We start from the raw sequence: 21,969 nt of genomic DNA, 5'->3' as shown, positions 1-21,969 counted from the left end.
CCCCCCCCTTTTTTTTTTTTTTTTTTTTTTAACCCCCTTTCCTCCCCCTCAGTCGTTGCAGGTGTTCATCATGAGGCAATAAAACAAGTAGTGACTGTTCTCCGTCCCTACAGTGGCCCGCACTCACCGGGCTGCAGCCCCTGCTCCACATTTCCGCAGCTCTTTCCCATCTGGAGCGCGGCGTCCTTTGCGTGGATGTTGAAGTATTCGAATGCGAAAGAATATCAATGCAATCTCGTTTGCCCGATGAGTCGGTTTGTGAGCAAGGGCAACGCCAAAGAGATGGCGCACGGCACATTGACTTACACTTTTGGTCTGCTTGCATTGGGGGGGGTGAATGGATGTGGGTTCTATTGCCTCGTCTTTGTAAGATGCTCTTGTTTGGAATATTGACAGTGCTGTGAATCCTCTGAAAGCCGTCAATGGGAGTAATGAGATCCAGAGAATTTTCTCGCTGTCTCTTTTTGAAACGCTCTTGAGAGATGAAAACGAATACAGCTTCGTCTATCACGTCGCGATCCGTTTTTTTTTTTTTTTCCTCCAGAGTCACAACGGTCATGAAGCAGCTCATTCTTTTATCATCGGAAGGGAAATTTCAATGCAATCTTGTTTTTCACGCCACACGTGTCACATTTTTAATTTTTGCAGATTGCATCGCTTGTTAAAAAACACGCTCTGAAGCGTCACGACGAGGATTAGAAAGATGACTCAAATTTTTCAATGAATTTCATCATTAAAAAAAAATTATTAACCAAGGTGGGATTTTTATTTATTTTTTTCCCTGGTCAAGAACCTGTATCGCCGACCGTGTGCTAATATGAATCTGTTTTTATTGTTAATTACTGACAGACAAACACAGATGTTGCCGTGATCCGCTCTTCTCTCCTTGCCACAGGTCTTGAATGAGACTTTTTCGGTCTCCTTCCAGCTGGCTCACGCCTGATTTTGACTCATCACATAAGCAATGGAGAGTAACCAGCTGTTTCATATAGCCATATTTATCACGAGGGTTGGAAAGCAGACAGCTGTAACTCAACCAAAAGCTCGAGAAAAAAAAAAAAATGACGGCACACTGAAACTCCCTGTCGTATTTTAGACTAAAGCGAGGGAATCCTCTTGAAAGCTGCTTTTCAACCAAATGATCTCTGGTTGTCCTGCAGCAAGTTCGTGTTCTTAAGACCGTATTGATTCGGTTCCTATCTAGATGGGAAAGTGCCCCCAGAAAATCGTATTTGCCACATCAAAGATTTTTTTTTTTTTCCCCATCAAATGTCTTTTTAGCTTTCCTGGCTGCTTGGTTGCCGTGAATACATACCACAAGGTATCGAGCAATATGCGGTTCGTACTACTGTTGTTTCTGTTTGTGCATGTATGTGGTGATCTCACATGAATGCAGTTCTCGTTCTCCAGTTTCGTTTGCACTTTCTTGTGTGTCGGCATTGTGCGCTTGTTGCAGTTTCTCCACGGTCTTGAGGTTCTCTCGATAGTAACAATGGGATATGGGAAGCAGCAAGTTCTGTTCTCCGTTCATATAATGACTTGAGTTATAGAGTCTGACAGCCGTATATGCACGCACACACGCACATGCACTCAGATACGCAGATGTGTTTCCATCACGACGGAAGACATGGATTAATTTTTTTCCAAAACAGCGACTTAACTCAGCCAAAAAACGTCAGCTACAAGCTATCCCAAAATTTTTAAATGTTCTCTCCAAGTGAAACAGTACCCCGCTTTTAACATGTCAATGACAAGCTTCTATTTAACAATCCCAAGGATCAAGGATAGCACATTGTTTAGCTTCTTGATAGATCCATATAAAAATAAATCATACATAAAAATCTAATTGGGAGAGCGCGGTGCTGTCTCATGCAAATAAGACACAGTTAGTCCCCGCCCCCTGTTACTGTGACAAGTGTTGGATGGAGCTGGGGCATTACATCATCGCCAAGCATCCATATGACACTTTGACAATTAATTTGGGGATCTGTGCATGTGGCGCATGCAGCAGAGAAATCGCCTTGCCCTGCACATTGTATTAACATGCACCCCTTCCGTTAATCCATGACTTGTGTCTCGCTGAGCAAAAATGATGCTTCTCATGGAGGCCACTTCCAAACTTTTGAAACAAAAAAAAAAAAAACAGTACTAATGTGAACATGCTTTGTCAAGCCAAGTCATGACAAATTAACTTTTCAAAATAAATGAATGAGCTGACTTGTGTGAGTTGGGAAATACCCTGTGTCACTGGGGCCAACAACACACACACACACACACACACACACACACACACACACACACACACACACACCTTCATGTGTTGAGATAGAGTAGCACAGCTCTACTTACTTCGTGCCCTGACATGTATTATGTGGTTTTCAAAAGGGAAGCCTTCACTTTAGTGTTTGCCCGTGTGCATGCGAGTATGGCCGGTGTGGGTGTTTTCTTGAGCTCAATGAAGTTATGGAGTGCTGCAGCTTCGACTCAATGCACACACTCACGCACACACTCACGCACACACACGCCTGTTCTTAGTCAAGTGACACACGCTGCCCTTCTGACATCTGGTCGCTGAAACCTCCGTGGGGCCTCTGTTGGTGCTGCGTGTGCGCGCACGTGTGAAGGCGTGTGCCTTCAAGTTCTTATTCCTCATTGATGCCGAGCAATTGCGAACATCATTCTTGTGTTTTTGAGTGCTTAAGCCACTAAACGAGAACTGTTATTATGTTGGCTTGTCAAGGAGATGTCTTCACTGATGATGATGATGTTGCCCGCTACTTTGGAAAGTACGGGAGAACTGTTATTATGTTGGCTTGTCAAGGAGATGTATTCACTGATGATGATGTTGCCCGCTACTTTGGAAAGTACGAATGGATTCCGTTCTGGTTAGGTGGTGGATGGCCCAACAAGGCTGCAATGTCGGCAAGGAGATTGCATAGTGACTTTTTGTACCGATTTCGCTGCTGCTGGCATTTAAGCTCCGCCCTCACCGTAAACATACCGCTGGGATTATTGATGTGCAATATTTCTTCCTGTGGATCGATTAAAAAAATAACACGTGGCTTTCATGGGATGGAGAAACATTTGTAAGTGTGAATTAATTGGATTGCTGTTTTCAGACACACTTTATGATTCTCGTCTGTGGTGGGATGAGGGGGGGGGGCAACACAAATTGGCCTGATGGCAAACAAACGGCGGCAAATTATCACTGAAGATGTTTACCTGTTTTCTTAACAAGCTGCATTCTCACTCTGCTGAACAGTTTCCTCTCGATTGATTCAAAGAGAACAAAGTGTCGACGTGTTCTTCTTCGAGCGTGTCGTATGTGTCACTCCTCGGGGACCATCACGCTGTTATCAACTTTTATTTTGTATTTGTAGTGTGCCACATCAATGTAAACTCAGTTTACCTGACCAACGTGTTCATCACGAGTCCTTTCCCCACCGAAGAGGAATATTTCTTGCAATTAGATTTCACTTGAACAACAACAACAACAACAACAACAACAAACAACTGCAACTGACTTTTAAGTGCTTGTGAAGCCGATACTGTTCAGCTTCAGTTGCTTTTCGAGAAGTCCCGTGGGGTCTTTTGGTGGCTTTTAAGGGACTCGCTTAGCAAAACGAACAACTTTGTTTTGAGATCTGTCGCAGGCCTCGCTCTGCTTTTTTGCCTGTGCGCTCCCATAATGCACTCGAAAGCAATGCGGGGATACTGCGGGCAGGTGCCTGTCATTATTTTCCCGTGAGTTTACACCAGCTGCAACCTCCTCCTCTTGAGGTGATGACAGAAGGCTTGGCGAGTGGTGGGAGACAAGGACAAAAGGAAGAAAGAGTAAAGGGAGGAGGAGCAGTGGGACGATGAAAAAGTAAATAAAGAATGAAAGGGAAGGACTTTGGCAGTCGGAGGGAGGAACATTGAAAATGTTGGGAAGCCGACAAAGAAAGGACAGAACATCACCTGTCTGACTCGCCGTTAAAATTCACAATTAGTGATGCGGGTGTGTGGAGCCAAAGCTGACTTTGGGCGAAAGTGAGCAACTTACGCTTGTGAAGTTCAATCATCTTTGCAAATTCCTGGTCGATCTTTGCATGGAGTGAACTGAAGTGCCGCTGAAGGTTTGAAGCCTCAAATGATGTCCAGGCAGATTGGCTTGTCATTACGCTCGACTAAAACCTGTGTTAAAACGTCCTGTGTTCATCTTCATATTTCCACTTTGCATTTTTTTCCTTTCCATTTCGAAAGCAAGTTATTTTCTCCCAAAGCGCCTCATACTAGTAAAATGAAGCTTCATGAAGCACTTGTGATATATTTTTTTACTCCCTTAGATGGTGCTCTTCGTTTAAAGATAAATGCTTTGTTTTTCTTTGTTGTCCAACGTGTTTCCATTGTCCGGCAGTAAATTAGACTCCCATGAACCCATCATGGACATACCCGTGGATCGAAAATATTGCCCTGAAAGTGAAATATATCAATGTCGAGGCTTACTTGACAGCTCGAATGCACTTTTCCAAGCTAAACAAATGGATTACTGCGAATCAAGCCGCACATGTAAAATTCAAGAAGCCTTCCTTTGACTTGACCCAAAATTGTTTCCAACATCAAGTTTATTTCTCGTTTGCTTAGTCAAGTCAACTGCGGCTTAACTTGAAAGGACCGCATTGTCAGTGAAGCGGCGATTCAAATTTTTTTCAGTGGGATTCTCCTTTAAAAGAAAACTCGTTTGCAGTCTGTCATGGAGGAATTTGTAACATGAGGAGGTTTGCAGGGTTCTGTGCAGAGTGACAGGTCTGAGCGTGGTTTTTGAATTTGAGGAGCCTCTGCGACAGGTAAAATGTTCTCTGTTATCTTGGGTTTCAGGGTTTTAAGAGAACTTTTTAGTCTGTTGTTATTTTCACATCACGTGGCCATACCATGCAATCGCACAAAACTGATTCGTCTTCATCCTTGAATGCAGCACGAGTTGAGGCCTTTGTAAATGTTTGGTCATTCTTCTGCAAACAAAATAAAATCAACAAGTCTGGAGAAACTGAGAGAATGTCTGCAGGCGCTAGCTCTGTGTCGCTATTTCTTGCTTTGTGTGTGCGCGTGTATATGTTGCGATGCTGACGTGTGTGTGTGTGTGTATGTGTGTATGTGTGTCAAGAGGGTTGTTTGTCAGTGACTGTCGAACTGCGTGTGCAAGTGTGTGCGTATTTGTGAGTATGTGTGGGTCCCTACAACCTTGCACCCATGCCGACATGCTAACTCGTTAGCGGCTTCGCACTCCTCGTTTCCAGAAAAGGAGGTGCCATACAGGTGGCAATATCTCACGATGAACCTCTTCCCAGTCTGTAACAACGGTCGCCATACCCACAAAAAAAAAAGAAGAAAAAAAAGATTAAAAACTCTCCAATATACATTTTCCACAAAGAATGCGGCTGTTCTAACCCCAAAACAAAGGCGAGAAGAAAAAAAAGAACATATTCACAACATTTTTGGAAAAAAAAAACAACTTTATGTGAATTCATGGCTGCCGAGCTGCAAATGTTTAGGGGTCCCCTATAGTAGAGGACATATTTATTAAAAAAAAAAAAAATCCCTGATTATAATCCCCTTGTCAACGATAAGAATCAGTGTAGCTCCATTTAATTTCAACTACGTCTTTCAACCAACTGTCTTGAGGTACCTCACCGTCGACTACTACGGGAGAATGATACCGATGATGACAATGCCTCACGTTTATGCGGCGCTTTTGTCGCTATCCAAAGCCACTTTCCACATACTGTCGCTAAGTGCGAGACACTCAGTGGGAGGAAGCTGAATATGGTTTCTTCTTTTCGACTGCGTGACCGATTTCTCAGTAAATGGCTGTTAATGCCGTCATGGTTTCGGTGATCTTTTATTAGCAGTTTGGGTGCAAGCCGATGGAATTCACCTGAGCCCCACTCTCACTTCCTCGTCGCCTACTCACACACACTCATGCCTCTGCTCAGCCTTTCCTGCACAGGTGCATGTGAATGAATGTGTGCCAGCGTCGCTATTTATCTGCTCCGTAGCTCAAAGATTGCCTATTGATCCCGTCAGACCTGCGGCAGCACATTTGCCCTCAAATTGAGAATGCCGGAATCTGACGCTTCTTTGTCTGTCCAAGGGGCACTCACGAGGAATACTTTTTTTTTTTTTTGTTTGTTTTTTTGTGCAACCATGGTGACATTTAGTAGATGCAGCGGTAGATTGTGTAATGACCTGCGCATCAACAGTCGCAGCATTATCACTGGTCGCCTGTCAATTGCGGGTCACGTAGCGGGATGCCAACTATTTACACCGCCACTGAGCAGGAAGTGAACCCGCGCGGCCTGCGTGGACATCGGGGGACTGAACCGCTACGCTATGAGCGACTTACGTCTGACGTTGGCTAGTTTGATATTGTTCTGGCGAAAGCAATTTCCAAGTTGCTTTTTCCATATGGGCCCTTTGCGCTGCCCTCAAAAGGGAAATTGAAATTGTTGTTTACCCAAGGCCGGCTCTAAAAGGGGGAGGGGGTCCGTTGTGTCTCATGATGAGTGATGATGTTGTTTGGGGGGTTTTTGATATAATGCGGGCTGAAACTGATGTATTTACTGCGTTTGCTATTTATATTTGCTTGTATGCTTTAACGTTTATTATGTGTAGAACAGTGTAGGAAAAGCAAGCAGCGCTGATGTTTCAGTTGCAGAAAATTTGTTTGGGATAAATGTTTACATGATTCCTTTCGAGTTTTGTCGGTCTCTTCAAGGCATGACCAGTATCTTTGCTGACTGTCGGCAATCTGGTTTGAACTACCTTTTACCGGCCCGCTTCTTTGCACCCGACAGCAGCAATCTTCCTCTTTTCAGTCATGCTCAATCCAAATTATCCCTCATTTCCACAAGGACCCCTCAAAATTCCCAAATTCTAAAAAAAAAAAAAAAACAGTTTTCAACAGTCAAAAAAAAAAAAATCTCTGCTTACCATCCTCGAAGTTTGAGGTTGAAAGGATGAGAGTGAATAGAACATATAAAATCAGAAGTTAGGCTGTTTTCTTTTTCAGCAGATGTCAAGGTACCAAATTTCTGAGCTTGTTTCACGCAGCCCAACTGTTTGCCGATTTACTTTGTGCACTTGTTGGAAGACCGTTTTGCAGCCCCTCATGCAACCTTTTGGACTTTCTCCAGTTTGTGAAAATGTCTCTCCTCTCTCGTGGTATGATTAAGCCCGACTTATCCTTCTGTTTGCAGTAACTCGGAGCTGGCAGGTGTCTGTGAGATAGTTTTGGAAAAGTCAACATACACCCACAAAAAAAAAAAAAAAATCTCCTCAGAGGGAAAGAAGCCTTAATTGAATTGTCACATCCACATCTACCTCGAGACAAGTCTTTCTCCCTCTCTTTTGGTCTCTCTTTCACTCTTTTACTCTTTCGCCATCTCAGTCTCTGCCAGTTTGCCTTGCCGCTGCTTAATTCGAGTTCACTGATGGATGAACTGATGACTCGAGCTGTGAGGAGTCCAAACATCTTCGACGTCAACGTTACAAAAATTTCCAGGTTGCACTTTCCGTATATTTTACGCGACTCTCTTAAGAGAACTTGAAATTGTGTTTGCCCAAGGCGGTCTCGAAAGATACACTTTATACGAGACTTGCGTAATGTCGTGAGAGTCTTTTGGCCGAAGGATTGGAGAGTTCACCAGTTGAGGAACTCTCAAAAAGCATCGCAGGGAAGACAGTGAGCAATTGCTGCTGATGCTGTGTCACTCAGTGTTTTTTTTTTGTTTGTTTTAACAATTAAGTATAAGGTCACTCGATGTCACAGTGTGAATACCGTATTTTCCTCATGATAAGGCGCACCTAAAAGCATTCAATGTTCTCAAAAGCTGACAGTGCGCCTTATAATCCAATGCGCCTTATATATGGATCAATATTCTGATTTCTTGGACGTAGTATTTTAAATGTTCTGTCAAGCGCTTTGTTGCAGTGGTTGTGAAAGCTCCATATAAATATATAAAGCTGTATTGCGTTATATTCCCTTTTGCGTAGCTCCATCTAGTGGATGCATAACGCAACCTCAGCCACTATTGTAGCTTCAATTCGCCGCGTCTTATAATGCGGTGCGCCCTATATATGAAAACCGTTTTAAAATAGGCCGTTCATTGAAGGTGCGCCTTATACTCCGAAGCGCCTTATAGTGCGGAAAATACGGAAATCCTTTTGGAAATGTGAATAAACTGAAGGGGAGACCAGCGGCCCAGAAAAGATTGTGTCCGACCTTTAAATTTTGCGCATACAAGCATTTGTAGAGTCTTTGTTTGTGAACATAGACCCATGCAAATGATTCCTCTTTTCTCACTGGCTATCGTGCACCGTGTTATTGTTCTGCATATAACTTGCTCTCAGGCGGTCCTTTTGGCTCGCTGCTTTTATGTGCATTGTTCTCACTACTTTTAAAAGTTTGCAAACTCTGCTGCTTTTTAGTCGCCGACAATTTTTTTTTTTTTTTTGTAATTTCCTTTTGTTCCTCCGCTGGTAATGGTGTGTAGAGATCTAAGCCACAGTTGGCTCGGCTTCACATGGGTCTGTGTGGAGAGACGAGGGGGAGCGTTGGGGGGGGGGGGGGTTGTCAAAGGAATCAGCCGTGCTTCTTATTCTTCTTCCACTTGCAGAGAGGGGGAAAATATAGAAAGGGAAGGACCCTGCTATTATCAATATTAATCTCTCTTTTTGGAAAAGCATCTGTAGGCTATGAGTATTAAAAAAAAACTCTGCTGATTCAAGAAAACCATGTTTGAACTTGCTAATCTCTTTTTTTTCTCTACTTTTCCTGTCGCTCCCTCCCAACTCTCTCTTTCCCTCTCTTACTTCACAGGCTCCTCACTCTATTCATTTAGTGTGCCATTAGCTCTCCAAGCTGTTGTTTGTTTTGCTACTTTAATGTGCTTTTTTTTTCCCCCCAGAAACAAAAAAGCGAGAAAACAAGCAACATAAAATGGCACAAGTAAAAAAAAAAAAAAAAGTAAAATAAGCGATAATTTACATGTGTGATATGTGTGCCTGTGTGTGTGTTTTTGTGTGCACGTGTGCTTGCGCGGAGACACGCGTGTGTTTATGTGCGAGTGTGTGTGTGCGTGTATGTGTGTATGTGTGTGTGAGGCCTTTGGCACTAAACTTACTTGAGTCCAGATGTTCTAATTATAGAACAGCTCTGCTGCCTAATGACAGGAAACACTGGCCCCTGTGTGTGTGTGTGTGTGTGTGTGTGTGTGTGTGTGTGTGTGTGTGTGTGTGTGTGTGTGTGTGTGTGTGTGTGTGTGTGCGTGCGTGCGTGCGTGCGCACGAGCATATGCATGTCAGTTTGTGTGCCGATTGTATGTGTATCTTTGCGTGTGGTTGTGCAGAGAATGAATAGGCATAGTAACACGTTGAAAAGTGCATCACACAGAAACGTTAATGCATTTTTGGGCATTAACCTCTTGAACCGTAACTTCCTCTCGGAATTCTTCTGTAACTGCCCATTTTGTTTGTTGTTTAAAACCTGTTTGTGGTCCTGAATGAAGCAAACGCAGATTCTTCCAGGTTCCGCTTTGATACGCTAGATTTGATCATTCGGTGTCCAATTTGAGAGGAGTCCATTTTTGCAGCGGTTGACAAAACGGTACCGCGTTGAGGTACCTTTCCTTAGTTCCCCAAATAAAAGCGCTCAATATGGTGATGATATAATTCGTTGTGATCCGAAGAGCACTGATCCCTCGTGGTAAGGTGCACGGTTCCCCAATGAGTTCTCACTGAGCGCCAAATGATGTCCGAGTTGCCAAGTCACGGGCCATGTTGTCTGGGATTTGTTTCTTTTTTTATTGGACCCGTAAATACGTTTTTATGCGCAGATGTTATTGTTGCCGCTATCATTAGAAGCGGTGTTGTCCTCACGAGTGGTCGTACGAGTATATTTATTTGTCGTGGCAGAAGAGCAGCCGTAGCCTGTGTTGAGGGGCAGATAAACAACACATGCAGTTGAGAGAAAATAAGTCCGAAGTCAATTTACTTTGGAATAATGTCTTTGAGCAAGCCTACGCTTGTCGTACTTCTGTCGGTCAGTCATGTGATTCCTTCCTCAAAAAAATGGTTCTTTCTCTTGCGTGACATGATGAACGATCGTCTCTCAAACACACTTCATCTCACGTTTGTACTGTATGTGCAGGAGACGAAATGGTTGTCATAGTCTTATTTTGCTTGATCGAAAAATCGAACTCAAATACGGATACATCAGGAAGACGACGCAAACAAAAGAGATCGCAAACGAATTGTACAAAACGAGCCAGCAGATCATGCTCGAGTGTGCAAAGATAAGAAGGCAAAGAATGAGACTCCGAACTGGGCATTACGTCACTCCGATACACACCTGCACACCCACACACACATTTAGAAGTGGCATTGTGGGTGTCAGACAGTTTAAGCGGCTTTCGAGAAGAAGATTCAAAGACGTAATCTGACTCGTAATTCTTACTGTCTCATCTCCTCGTGCGTCGGAGCTTGTGCGAGTGGATGTGGGAACGCAAGGTAATGATGTGAATGGGGAAAGAACAAAAGGCTTCTGTCGCACTCATCCTCAATGAAATTGATCCATACTGAAATATTGAGTGGTAAAATAGTGACTGGCGGGCACGCTTGGCAGCGGGCTGCAAGGTTGGTCTCGTTCTCAGCCCGTCTACCTTTTGGAATCTTGGCTCTGGCTCTTGTGTGGAGTTGGTACGGCCTCCCCTGCGGTTGCGCGGGTTTACTCGGCGCACTCCGGCTTCCTATCCGCATTCCCAAAGCATGCGCGTTAGATTCATCGAAGACTTGAAATTGCCCATCGACATGAAGGATTGTTTACATGAAAAAGTCTGCCACCAACTGGATTGTCATGGAGTGACAATCCTCAAGACACCTTGTGCTCTCCGTGTGGGCGCTGGAGAATGGGCCTGGTCAATAGTTACTTCAACTTAGTTCACATGGCAGGATAATTGGCCCAATTTTCGCCCCGAGTCTCCCCTGCCTACTTATATTGCCCTTTGGTTATGGGTGGAATAGAATGTTAGCTCAGCTGAGAATGTGACCCCCCCCCCCCCATACTGTATCTCAGTTCAAATCGTGCCAATGCTAACCATCCCTCCAGGCCCAACACCGACAACCCACGACTCACTCACAAAGTCCTTCTTATATATTCCTACATGAAGCTTTGTTGTTTTCAACAATGACAGAAATGATTGGGAGTAAAGTATAGTACTTGTGTTTCCTCGGCAGTAGCACACGAAACACGCAAATGCAAATGCGCACGCGCGCTCACACACACGAGCTAACAGCATTAATAGGGGTCTGCTTTGTGTCAGGCAGGTCTTAATATGATCATTGTGTGAGACATGGAGCTGTCTGTCAGTCTAAGTTCATTAACTGATGATAGATCACCGCCACTGTGTGTGGATGTGTGTGTGTGTGTGTGTGTGTGTGTGTGTGTGTGTATGCATGTGTGTGCGTTCGCACGCACGTGCGTGTGTTCGCAATGGCAAGAGTGGGGAGTGGGGTCTGGGGGAAATCTCCATTTGTATTTTGCCATTTGTGTGCCATCCCACTGACCACCCCCCCACACCAAACCCCTCGCGAGTGTAATTTATAGCCCTCAATCGGAGGCCTTATCAGGTGCGGGACACATGGACGTCTCCTTCTTGACTGCCTCCTCCTCCACGTCTTTTAACTTCTGCACACTTTTTCTCGGCTCTTTTGCACTTCTCCTTCCGCTTCAATCTGCTTTCGCCTCCTCTCGATTTGCCCGGCTGAATGAAGCTCTCTCTAATTGTCAACCTCTTCAACTGGACTTCTGCTTCTCAGTCCGCTCCCTCCCAACTCTGGACCTCTCAAATGTTTTGCTCAAACTCTTAACTGCTTGCTGAACTGTATTGAAGTTGTCGCTAACATTAGCAACTTAGCAAGTGGCTGCTATCTTTGTTGAATCTTCTAAAAAAAAAAAAACAAACATGGTATAAGCAATTGAAATGCCTCTAAAATCCTCCATCACAAATAAATTCACCAAAATCATCGAAACGTTTTTCAAATTCCAAAACATTTCTGTCTGCCCAAACGAATGAGCGAAATTAAACTGAAATGTTTCTCGCGAAGAAGGACATTTTGCTTTTCCAAGGTTGTTTGCCTGGAAGTACGTTCCCGCTTGCGGCAGGGAATCCAAGTTGTGACCTCTCAGGCGACAGGCCGACCTTTGCGATGCAGTGCGATGGCGGCGGGGATTAGTGGTCTGTGCGAGGCTTAAAGGTCCATTACATTTCATCGAGACATTAAAGGCTCTGCAATCATAATCAATAATGTTTAATGACATGGAGAAAGGAGAGATGGTGATTTACTCTGATGTCGTTGATGACACTCTCAGTCTGTACACGGAATGTACACGCGTGTCACGCGCAATGTTGTTGAGCGTTTTGGATCAAATTCATTGTGGCAGATTGATTCAGTGGGCATTCGTGTACGGATTTGGTGTCAAACAGCAATAACAGCCGAATGCTCCCGGGATTTTCTTGTATCATAAATAATTAAGCAATATGTAATTTCAATTTGTAAGTTAAAATTTAAAAACCGATGCAAGCACGGGGGGAACATGCACACTCGAGATTCAAATCCAGAACCGCAATGAGCCAGTCGAATCCATCCCCAGCTACCCAATTTCTTTTTTTTTTTTTTATTTAAATCACATTTTTTCCGTTGTTTGTTGGCTATTTTATTATTGGCTGTTTATGATTTCTGTTCAACTCACTCTTTCTCTTTCGCTATGCCACAGATATGGAGGAGAGAACGAGTGCGGGGTCATGGGCGAGTGGAAGTCGCTCTTCGAAGGTAAAAGAAAAGCCCAAACTCCACTTACTGATAAATCGATTCCACCGTTGTCACGACGGCACTTTACACTTTTTTTGCTGTGTGTCATAAAATTGTTTTACCCCAAAGAACAAACACAAATTAAAATCAAATAAGGGAAAATATGGATTTTAGAAAGTAATTAGGGAGCATCTTGGATTTAACGGCCACGATAATTACACCCCCCCCACACACACACACACACACACAAACATTCTCCTGAATCTTAACTCTTGACTTACAAGAGGTCTTGGACGTTGCGTGCTTCAAACCTTGTGGGAATGGTTTTGAGGTAGGCAATTTTCTTTTCCAGCCAGATGCGCCCCAGTGCACGTTCGCAAGGGCCATGCGGCTATTGTTGGATACATTTGGTGTGGGAGCATTTCTGATGCCTCCCTGATCCCTTGACCCGACCATCCATCAAATACCTGTAGGATGAAATCCAACAGATCATTTGATCCACACCTGTCACCAATTAATGGACCAAAATCGCCAAAGTCACGCTCCCAAATATGTCACGATCATATGTGCAGTCATCGGAATTTCCATGAGTCAAAAGACTTGGCGTCACTATAACGAAACGTTGATCTCGCCGACTTGTTCTCGGTCAAACTAGTTTCTACTTCATCTCTCTCTCTTTTTTTTTTTTTTTCCTGTCTTTATGCAGAGCTATGCAGAAGGATCTCAGTACGTCACGTCGCATGACAGCCTCTCACCTCCTTACGCTAACTCCAGGCTAACAGGTACGTGGCCAACTGACTGGGGATTGTCATTTGAAATTGCTCATCTTTCCTGCTTTTGATCAGTCAACTTTAATTATCGTGAGTGCGGGCGGAGAGCAAACGATTGTACGTGGCCAACTGACTGGGGATTGTCATTTGAAATCGCTCTTCTTTTCCTGCTTTCGATCAGTCAACTGTAATTATCGTGAGTGCGGGCGGAGAGCAAACGATTCGTGTAAAACGGAGGAGTCGACTTTCGCTCTCTCACTGTATGGCGGACGCCGTGTAGTTTGTGCTCATTTACCCATGATGCACCATGCCTCTGGCCCTCTCCCCGATGTGGCGCCAGTTGTGAGCAAATGGCCACTGACACAGATAATCTGCCTCTCGTTCCCGCCTTCTCTTTCTCCTCGTCGATCTCTCTCTTCTCTCCCTCACACACGTCGAGCTTAATTACCTTTGACTGCATTCATAAAATATGGAAGATGTCAGACCTCAGCCTTTCCATTTCTGCCATTGCTCTTTTGTGCTTTTTTGCGGTCGTGGTTTGTGGTCCGCTACTGAAAATGTTCACGTTCAAAAAAAATGCTCAACGGGTGTTTGTGTGCCTGTTTGAAACTGTCATCGTCATATTAAGAGGAGTCCAAGACCACGCGGTGGGGTAACAGCAGCATTGAGAGGAACCAAATGTAACTTTACCCTCACTGGCTGCAACGTTAGCTTCGTTTGTACAGTGCAGCGAGATTCCACACTTCAGCTGTATCGTAAATCCTGCCTTTAAAAATGTGGTTGGAGTCAGTTTTGTCCAAGAGATGTTCATGCGTAGCAACGTGTTTGTTGTCGCTGCCGAAGTGGAGCGTCACGTACAACTGCACTCGATCATACCGAGAGCTGCTTCTTCTGATAGCGGTTGCCTTATCGGCACACAATTAGCCAAAAGCTACTGTCAATACTTTTGATGATGTCGATCAAAAAAATTGAGCGCTTATCCTTGAGCGGCACGGTTGTTAAAACGCCTATAATATTGCCGCTTACTAATTGCAGGTGTACATAAAGTTATGGACATTTATATATCCATCCATCCATTTTCTAATCCACTTCTCGCACTTCCTCATTTGTTCATTTTCGTGACCAAAACAAAAGAAAAAAAACCCAAAACAAAACAAAGGATGAAAAGAGATCATTCTTGGAATATTTTGGGAAGCCACGAATACACGGCGAACAATGCATAGACAGCCAAGGAATATCAACTTGTAGGTTGACCGAAATGATCCATTGTGTGTGCGATGTGTTTTGACAGTGTTGTGATTATACGATGTCGCTGCGGCGAGGGGGAGCACGAGTCAGAAATGGAAATATTGTATTCTTCATCTCGCACACGGGAACCTCAATTTACTTTGATAATGATAACACTAAGAGACAGAGACAGCCACAGATATAGAAAACACACACACACACACACACACACACACACACACACACACACACACACACACACACACACACACACACACACACTCTGTTCCAACATTGCATAGAAAACATCCTCCTCACTTTCCACTTGTGACCGTTCTCGGGTTCAACCGAATAACTTCATTGTAATATCAGATTGTCTTGAGAGGCCGTCGCCTTTTCTGTCACTCTCGAACGTGGCGGCCACGCCAAAGCCAACTACATCGTCTCACTGTCAATAACCAGACCTCCGAGCTTCGGTCCGATCGGTGAGGACATTTTATCGCAAAATAAAAGCAATTCGGCCTTCGCTATTTTCCCCAAATGTGGGAACAGCCAAGCGATGGTTTGTAACTCAAAGAAATCTTGAAAATGGGGCACTGGAAAATCAAGTTACCACCGTACTTCAAAGTCTACATGCGAATAATTAAGATGGTAAGAAAGTGAAAGTCCACAAAGTCCACCCTATACAACCAGGCCAAAACTTAAAACGGAACCCAAATGTTGAGTGACGGCTGCATCATAACCAGTGATTTGATCCTCCTCTCATGGTGACTTTCTAAAACAAACAGCAACAGGCTTTATTTTTATTGACAACTCGAGAAGACCGAACGCACGCCGACGACGATTGTTGCAATGTTACGAGATTAAGGCCGGCTTGTTGAGTGCTGCGCTTGCTACTCTGGAGCCCCAAATTAATATTTCTGATAGAAGAGACAAACGCCGCCGAATTTCATCACCCCAACCTGGATGTGTGGTGAGCGTGAATGCGGCCGCTCCCTCTTGTTCTTTCTTTGCTTTACCCACTCCAACCTTGTCTATCTTTCTTAACCCCCCATCAGATTAGAGTGATGTTATGCTCTAGATAATCAGCGAAGGGATTAGTGTCATCTCAGCGACCCTACTAGATTAATCTGCTGCTTTACACACCACACACACACACACACACACACACACACACACACACACACACACACACGCACACACGCACAGAAACCCCAAGTGTGGATCACTAAAAACGATGATTTTTGAAATGGAGCAACTCATACAACTACACGTGTTTTGTGATGAAGCATTGTGAAAGGATATTTTTTTTCGATTTTTTTTTTTTTTTGAGTCTGTCGATGAATTTGTGACAGCAGATACATTGGTCATTTTTGCGCAGTTTGTGTGCAAGTGGGAATTTGGCGGCTTTGGTTTATTCATTTATGACATACGTTTGACAGGAGAAGGTCCTGATGGAGCCGGGCATTTTGCATGTATGTGTGCACCAATTCGGTGGTTTAGCTCTTCTGTGGTGTGTGTGTGTGTGTGTGTGTGTGTGTGTGTGTGTGTGTGTGTGTGTGTGTGTGTGTGTGTGCGCGCATATGCGACTCTCAGTCGTGTGCATTTTTGCTCTTTGACTCGTGGATGCAGTTGATATTCCCGCGTGCATGTGGTTTTGCCTCCTATTTGAGCACCCTATATGTGAGCCAGCTAGAGAACAGGTGCAACCCACTCCTCTAACTGCCACCAACTTTGTCAACTTGGCGGTTTCACCTTCGAATCGCAGTTCTGCTGGGAACAAACATTTGGAATCTTTCAGTGTTGTATAAAATGGGAAAATAGTTGCGCACGGCTTTTTTCAGATGTGCGCAACTGTATGATTCAAATACAAATACGATTCCATGGTTCATTTTTCTGAGCGAATAAAATGTAATGAAATACAGACTTACACGTGGGCATATTATGTATACATGCGCTTGAAAATCCATCCATCCTTTGTCTATACTGCTTATCCTGTTGAAGGTCACGAGGGAGCTGCGCCTACCCCACCTGACTGAGGGCGAAAAAAAAAAGAATTGCACTGGATTTGTCCTCTAATCGGCCTTTATTGCATAACACATATACACAAAGAACAGTTGACCGTGACATTCGCACTCGTGGGCAACTCGGGCTCCAGTTGACCTCACATGCATCTTTTTGGGGGAACGGAATCCTGAACCTCAGAACATGCTCGAAGTGCTTCCCGACGATTGAGCTGTTCTTCGTATTCCTCTGTCTGAACACCTTCCGTGATAGCGTATGACCAGTTCCTTTGATTTTATCCGCCACGTCTGTCAGATGCGTCTCGTCGATGACCCGAAAATGTCCCAAGGGTCAAGTATGATGAACGCATCACAACAGCACGTAAAGCAGCCTAAAAGGGCAACCTCTTGAAAAAGTCGGCGCCCGCTTGTTGATGTTGACTTCCTCCTCTTCCTATTATTGTTGTGTTGAAATGCAGTGAGTCAGCCGCCTGTCTCACCTCTGTGCGACCTTATTAATGAGTGTTGAGCCATGAGGCCGGACCCCCTCTGCGGAGGTCACATCTGGACACTTTATATAAAGAAGTCTCTCTCTCTCTCTCTCTCTCTCTCTCTCTCTCTCTTCCTCTCTTCCTCTCTCTCCGCCCACCCTCCATCTCATTTCGCATTTCTTTTCTCTTTAGCTCTACTTTCACCTCTTCCACTTCATTCGGCGGTGTCCCTTCCTCCCATGCAAAAACGGGCTCACCTGTCTCCATCTCTACCCCGAGCCCACCTTACCTCAGCTGGATGTGGTGCCAAGGTCACGATCCTGTCACTCCCTGCTGAGTCTGGGTCTTTCAGCTCACCATGGTTGAAAGCAGGTCAATGTGGAAATGTTAAACAGAGGAAAATCTAAGAGGAATCGCGGGCAAAATCACAATAGATGAAGTGGTACCACAAAAAAAAAATTAAAAAAAGTTTTACATGTTTCTTTCTAGCATTACTGATTATTCGATTGGGTTTTGACTGTCTCTGACTGAAACGAAGCAATCGGTGTCTCACTCACATGCTATTTTGAACATAAAGTGTCCATAAAAGTCGCTGTGGTGTATTAGGAAGGGGCTGTGCCTCACATGGAAATTGTCAGTGTAATTGGATCTGACGTCCTAATCATAGGTCTCCTCAAGGCAGCGGGGCGGAGGGCGGAAATGTAAAACACTATGTGAAAACAGCAGTTCATTGGGACGCACTTCACAGCTCTTGACCCAAGAGGGAATCTATGCTGGAATTTCTGTTTTTTTTTCCTTCATGGGGGACTGTCAGAGTTAATGACCTCTTTTTGAAGAGAGTGAAGAGGACACAGCGTAAGAGCTCATTTGAGGACCGGTACTGTGAACTGCTTTGATTTGAAATATTTCGCTTGGTGGCTTGTGATTGGCTCATGATCAGTCCAGGACGTGCCCCCACCTCTTACACAAAGTCAGCTGTGACCAACCCACTGACGTCCCCAGTTAGGAGAAGCGCTGTAGGGAATGGATGGATGCAGAGATTCATGGATTCATGTTTTGGATACCCCCCCCCCCCCACCACCACCACCTCCGGTGGAGAAAATCATTTCAGCACAGCAATTAGTGACCGATATAAACATTTTATCATCATCATCAGATGCTTTTTTTTTAGGGAGAAAAGTGGCCCTTGGGAAAGTTCTTTTTGTATTTTTACATCGTCTGCTTCCCTGTCTGTCTGTCTGTCTCTCTGTCTGTCTGTCTGTCATCCATCCAGATGAGGCACCCCAGAGACCGAGCTTGGGTCAGACATGTTACACTGTGTGTTTATGGGTGCGAGTTTTTGCTGCCTTCGTGTGTGTGTGTGTGTGTGTGTGTGTGTGTGTGTGTGTGTGTGTGTGTGTGTGTGTGTGTGTCCTTTATCTTTATCTATGCATGTCTGTGCTGTTATGTGAGTGTGTGTATGTGTGTGTGTGTGTGTGTGTCTGTGTGACAGACTGTGAAATGGTGCGTAGTAGCACCTGGGCCCTTCAGTGTTGATTGATCGGCCTGGTCATGTGGAAGAGTCCCATCTGGCCAGCCATGCTACAGTATGTGTGTGTGTGTGTGTGTGTGTGTGTGTGTGTGTGTGTGTGTGTGTGTGTGTGTGTGTGTGGCAGAGAGAGAGTGCTTGTTTGTGTGTAAGAGGTGACAGAGAAATATAGAGATGTGCTGCCTGAAACAGTATGTTTATTGTGAGCGTGAGCAGGCGAGGGAGCGACAGAGACAGAGAGCGCGCCAGAGTGAGAGAGCTCTTCACTTACAAGCATGGCTCCCATAGGTCAAAGATGAACTTTATTTCATCATCTGAGCAGAGCAGAGGCTACATTTACATTGCACGCCTCAAAGGAAAACGCCCTTTTTTTTCTTAAGTGCCTGGACCACTTTTCTCACACATCTCATTGCATTGTCATGTTTATTCTTACGTTAATGCGAGTGCTGGCACTGATATTTCTTGAAAGTAGTTCCCTCCTGTCACCAGATTCGTTTTCCCATTGAATAAATATACATCATGACTTAAATTGAGACCCGAGAGGGGAGAAATCCATCATTCGTCTTTCACCAGTGGCCGGCCCGCCAGTCCGTTATCGTCAGTCTTTCACTCCGTCATCGTCATTTTCACCACTTTTCCGTCAATGCTAAATTACTGTGCGTCGCCACTATTTGAGGACTGCCAGCCAATCGGCGTCGAGAAAGTACTACAAGCAGACGCACAGCCAAATAATGCGTGGCGATTGGTGAAATAAAAACAATATGGGACAATATCATTGCAGTATGTACGACCGAAAGGTATCCAACAGAGCTTTCCTTTACCGACAGGGTGCGCGCCTGCCGATGACATCATGCTATAGGATTGGAGCGTTGTTGTCAATGCGATTTGAAATGTCACCACTGGGGATAGTGATGGACGAAAAGCGGCTTCCGTCAGCGCTTCGTCCGTCAGCGCTTTCATTTAGGATTGTACTGTTTTTATGATTGAAGCGGTAAACTGCATCCCGCAGCTTTATTTAACACATTGTTGGCCAGGACTGCTGCAAATGATGTATATCGTCTTACTGTCTATCTACAGGTATATCTTCCAGCCAACAAATGCTTTCAACTTGGCAAAATCTGATAAATGAATGACTACTCACAGCAAATCGTCAGGAGTCACATCCATCTATCAGATTTAGGAGCGTGTCCAAAAATATGGCATACTTCCTCACAGAGTCACTTCAAATTTTCATCTGATGAGGGAAATACAACGAGCCGGATAGACGAGAAAAGACAAAGAATACTGCAGAGGGAAATGGAGAAAGACAGAGTGAAAATCAGAAAGGAAGACAGTGTTTATTTCCTGAAATGAAGCCAACTGATAATTAATGCTCTGACATCATGGTGCTCTAATTAAGCCTGGCATTCATTAAGCCAGGGGAAGGGAGGGGTGGGGGGTGTTCGTTAGTGGCGTTCTTTTTTTTTTGGGAAAGGGGGATTTGTTAGGTCTCTCGTGATGCACTTTTTACACAATAGAGAGTGACAAAAATGGTACGAAATGGACACGAGAATTCAAGAGTACTTTGAAGTCCACGGTGATGAGTTTTGCCAACAGAAACATCCATTTTTTGGGGGGGTGGGGGCGTGAGGGTTTCACAGAATCATATCACATCGTCATCCTTTTATCCAGATTGGCTTTTACCTTGGGGACTGTGATCTATGTCATTTTTTGCTGAATTTGTGAGCCCCCAAAAAGTTTCTTGTTCTTGTGATTGCTTGATAATTGTCATTAGCGATGCAGATTCTGAGTGTGGGTCGTGGACAAATTGACGAAGAAAAGAACAAACTTAGACAATTATGTGTTGGGGAGGCAATTCATGAAACTTTGTTGTTGAAGAGAATCGGTCATGACTTCAGGGATGTGATGTGGACATGACTCGTTATAACTGGAGTTCTATAAAAATAGTCAACGTTCATTTCCTAAAGTTTGAAAACAGACCAAGTTTGAAAAGGTCGCGTGGACAATAAGAACACAAGCCTCAGAATGTGACCGGCCGTATCCAGCGTAACAGCTCGAGTTGCAGGTTAAAAACATCGACAATAAGTTTATAAGTCGCCATACACTAAAGTAGTCGAGGGTCCCTCTCCTTTTTTGTTTTTTTTTTTTTTGATCCGAGCATTTTCTGATAGCTAATTAGCCATGGAGGGCTAGCCATCGACAGCTGCATTCATCATCATAAAACGTAATAATTAATGACATTCCAACAAAGAAAAATATGCAAATGAGCGCCGCTCATTAGCATTTTCATATTCAGATCCCATAATGCTTTTGCTGACAAGGTTGTAATTAATGAAAATTCATGTCTCTTAGCTGAGTCCGAGATTGGATCGCATTCATTCGCAATCCCCCAAACGAGGAGTGGAGAAAAACACGACGGGGATCACTGCCAAGTTTTTGGGGAGATAAGAGGGAGGGGGCTGGTTGTGGGGGGAGTCATATTGAGAGAGTGAGACGAGTGCAGAGTTAGACAGACAGACAGTCAGACAGACAGAGAGAGAGAGAGGGGAAGAAGAGAATAAAATGGAGAAAGAGGAAGGCAGATGGCGCGAGATGAAAGGAAGACAGGCAGTGAGAAAGTGACGGAGAAACCAGAGAAGCGACTACAAAGAGTGAGGGAGGGACATATAGGGACAAAAAAAAAAAAAAAAAAAAAAGAAGATAAGATGCAAAGAGCGACAGATTGTATATGACAGGCTATGAGCTCAGATCATAATTGTACACACTCAGTGGTCATATTCACACGAATGTCCATTTAAGTGCACAATATGTATACCTTTTTCAACACAAGAAATAGTCTTGTGATTGTATTTTGCGGTGCAGTGGAGGTACACTCGATTTTAATTTTTCAGTTATGCCCATTCATTCATCCATTTCCTGTCCAGCCGAAGGCCGCAGATGAGCTGGAGGCTCGTCCAGCTGGCTTTGGGCGAGGGCTGGGGTACACCCTGGACTTGTGGCCAGTCAATCACAATACACACACACACACACACACACACACACACACACACACACACACACACACACACACACACACACACACACACACACAAACACACCCA

The 21,969-nt window shown here is 44.3% G+C and overlaps 1 protein-coding gene across 3 annotated transcripts in view; it reads left to right on the top strand.

Moving 5' to 3' along the window:
* Positions 1–21,969, top strand: part of tcf4 (transcription factor 4) — a 144,430-nt gene that overhangs the window by 19,049 nt on the left and 103,412 nt on the right. For all 3 annotated transcript variants that reach the window (XM_019893444.1, XM_019893443.1, XM_019893445.1), the window contains 2 exons: positions 12,815–12,870; positions 13,556–13,631. In XM_019893444.1, the coding sequence (XP_019749003.1) occupies positions 12,815–12,870; positions 13,556–13,631 (132 nt within the window). The remainder of the gene's footprint in view (positions 1–12,814; positions 12,871–13,555; positions 13,632–21,969) is intronic.

The sequence above is a fragment of the Hippocampus comes genome, unplaced genomic scaffold (assembly GCF_001891065.2).
Source record: "Hippocampus comes isolate QL1 unplaced genomic scaffold, H_comes_QL1_v1.1 scaffold428, whole genome shotgun sequence".
Classification (NCBI taxonomy): domain Eukaryota; kingdom Metazoa; phylum Chordata; class Actinopteri; order Syngnathiformes; family Syngnathidae; genus Hippocampus; species Hippocampus comes.
The sequence above is the reverse complement of the archived record's forward strand: the minus strand, read 5'-3'. Positions and strand labels throughout refer to the sequence as shown.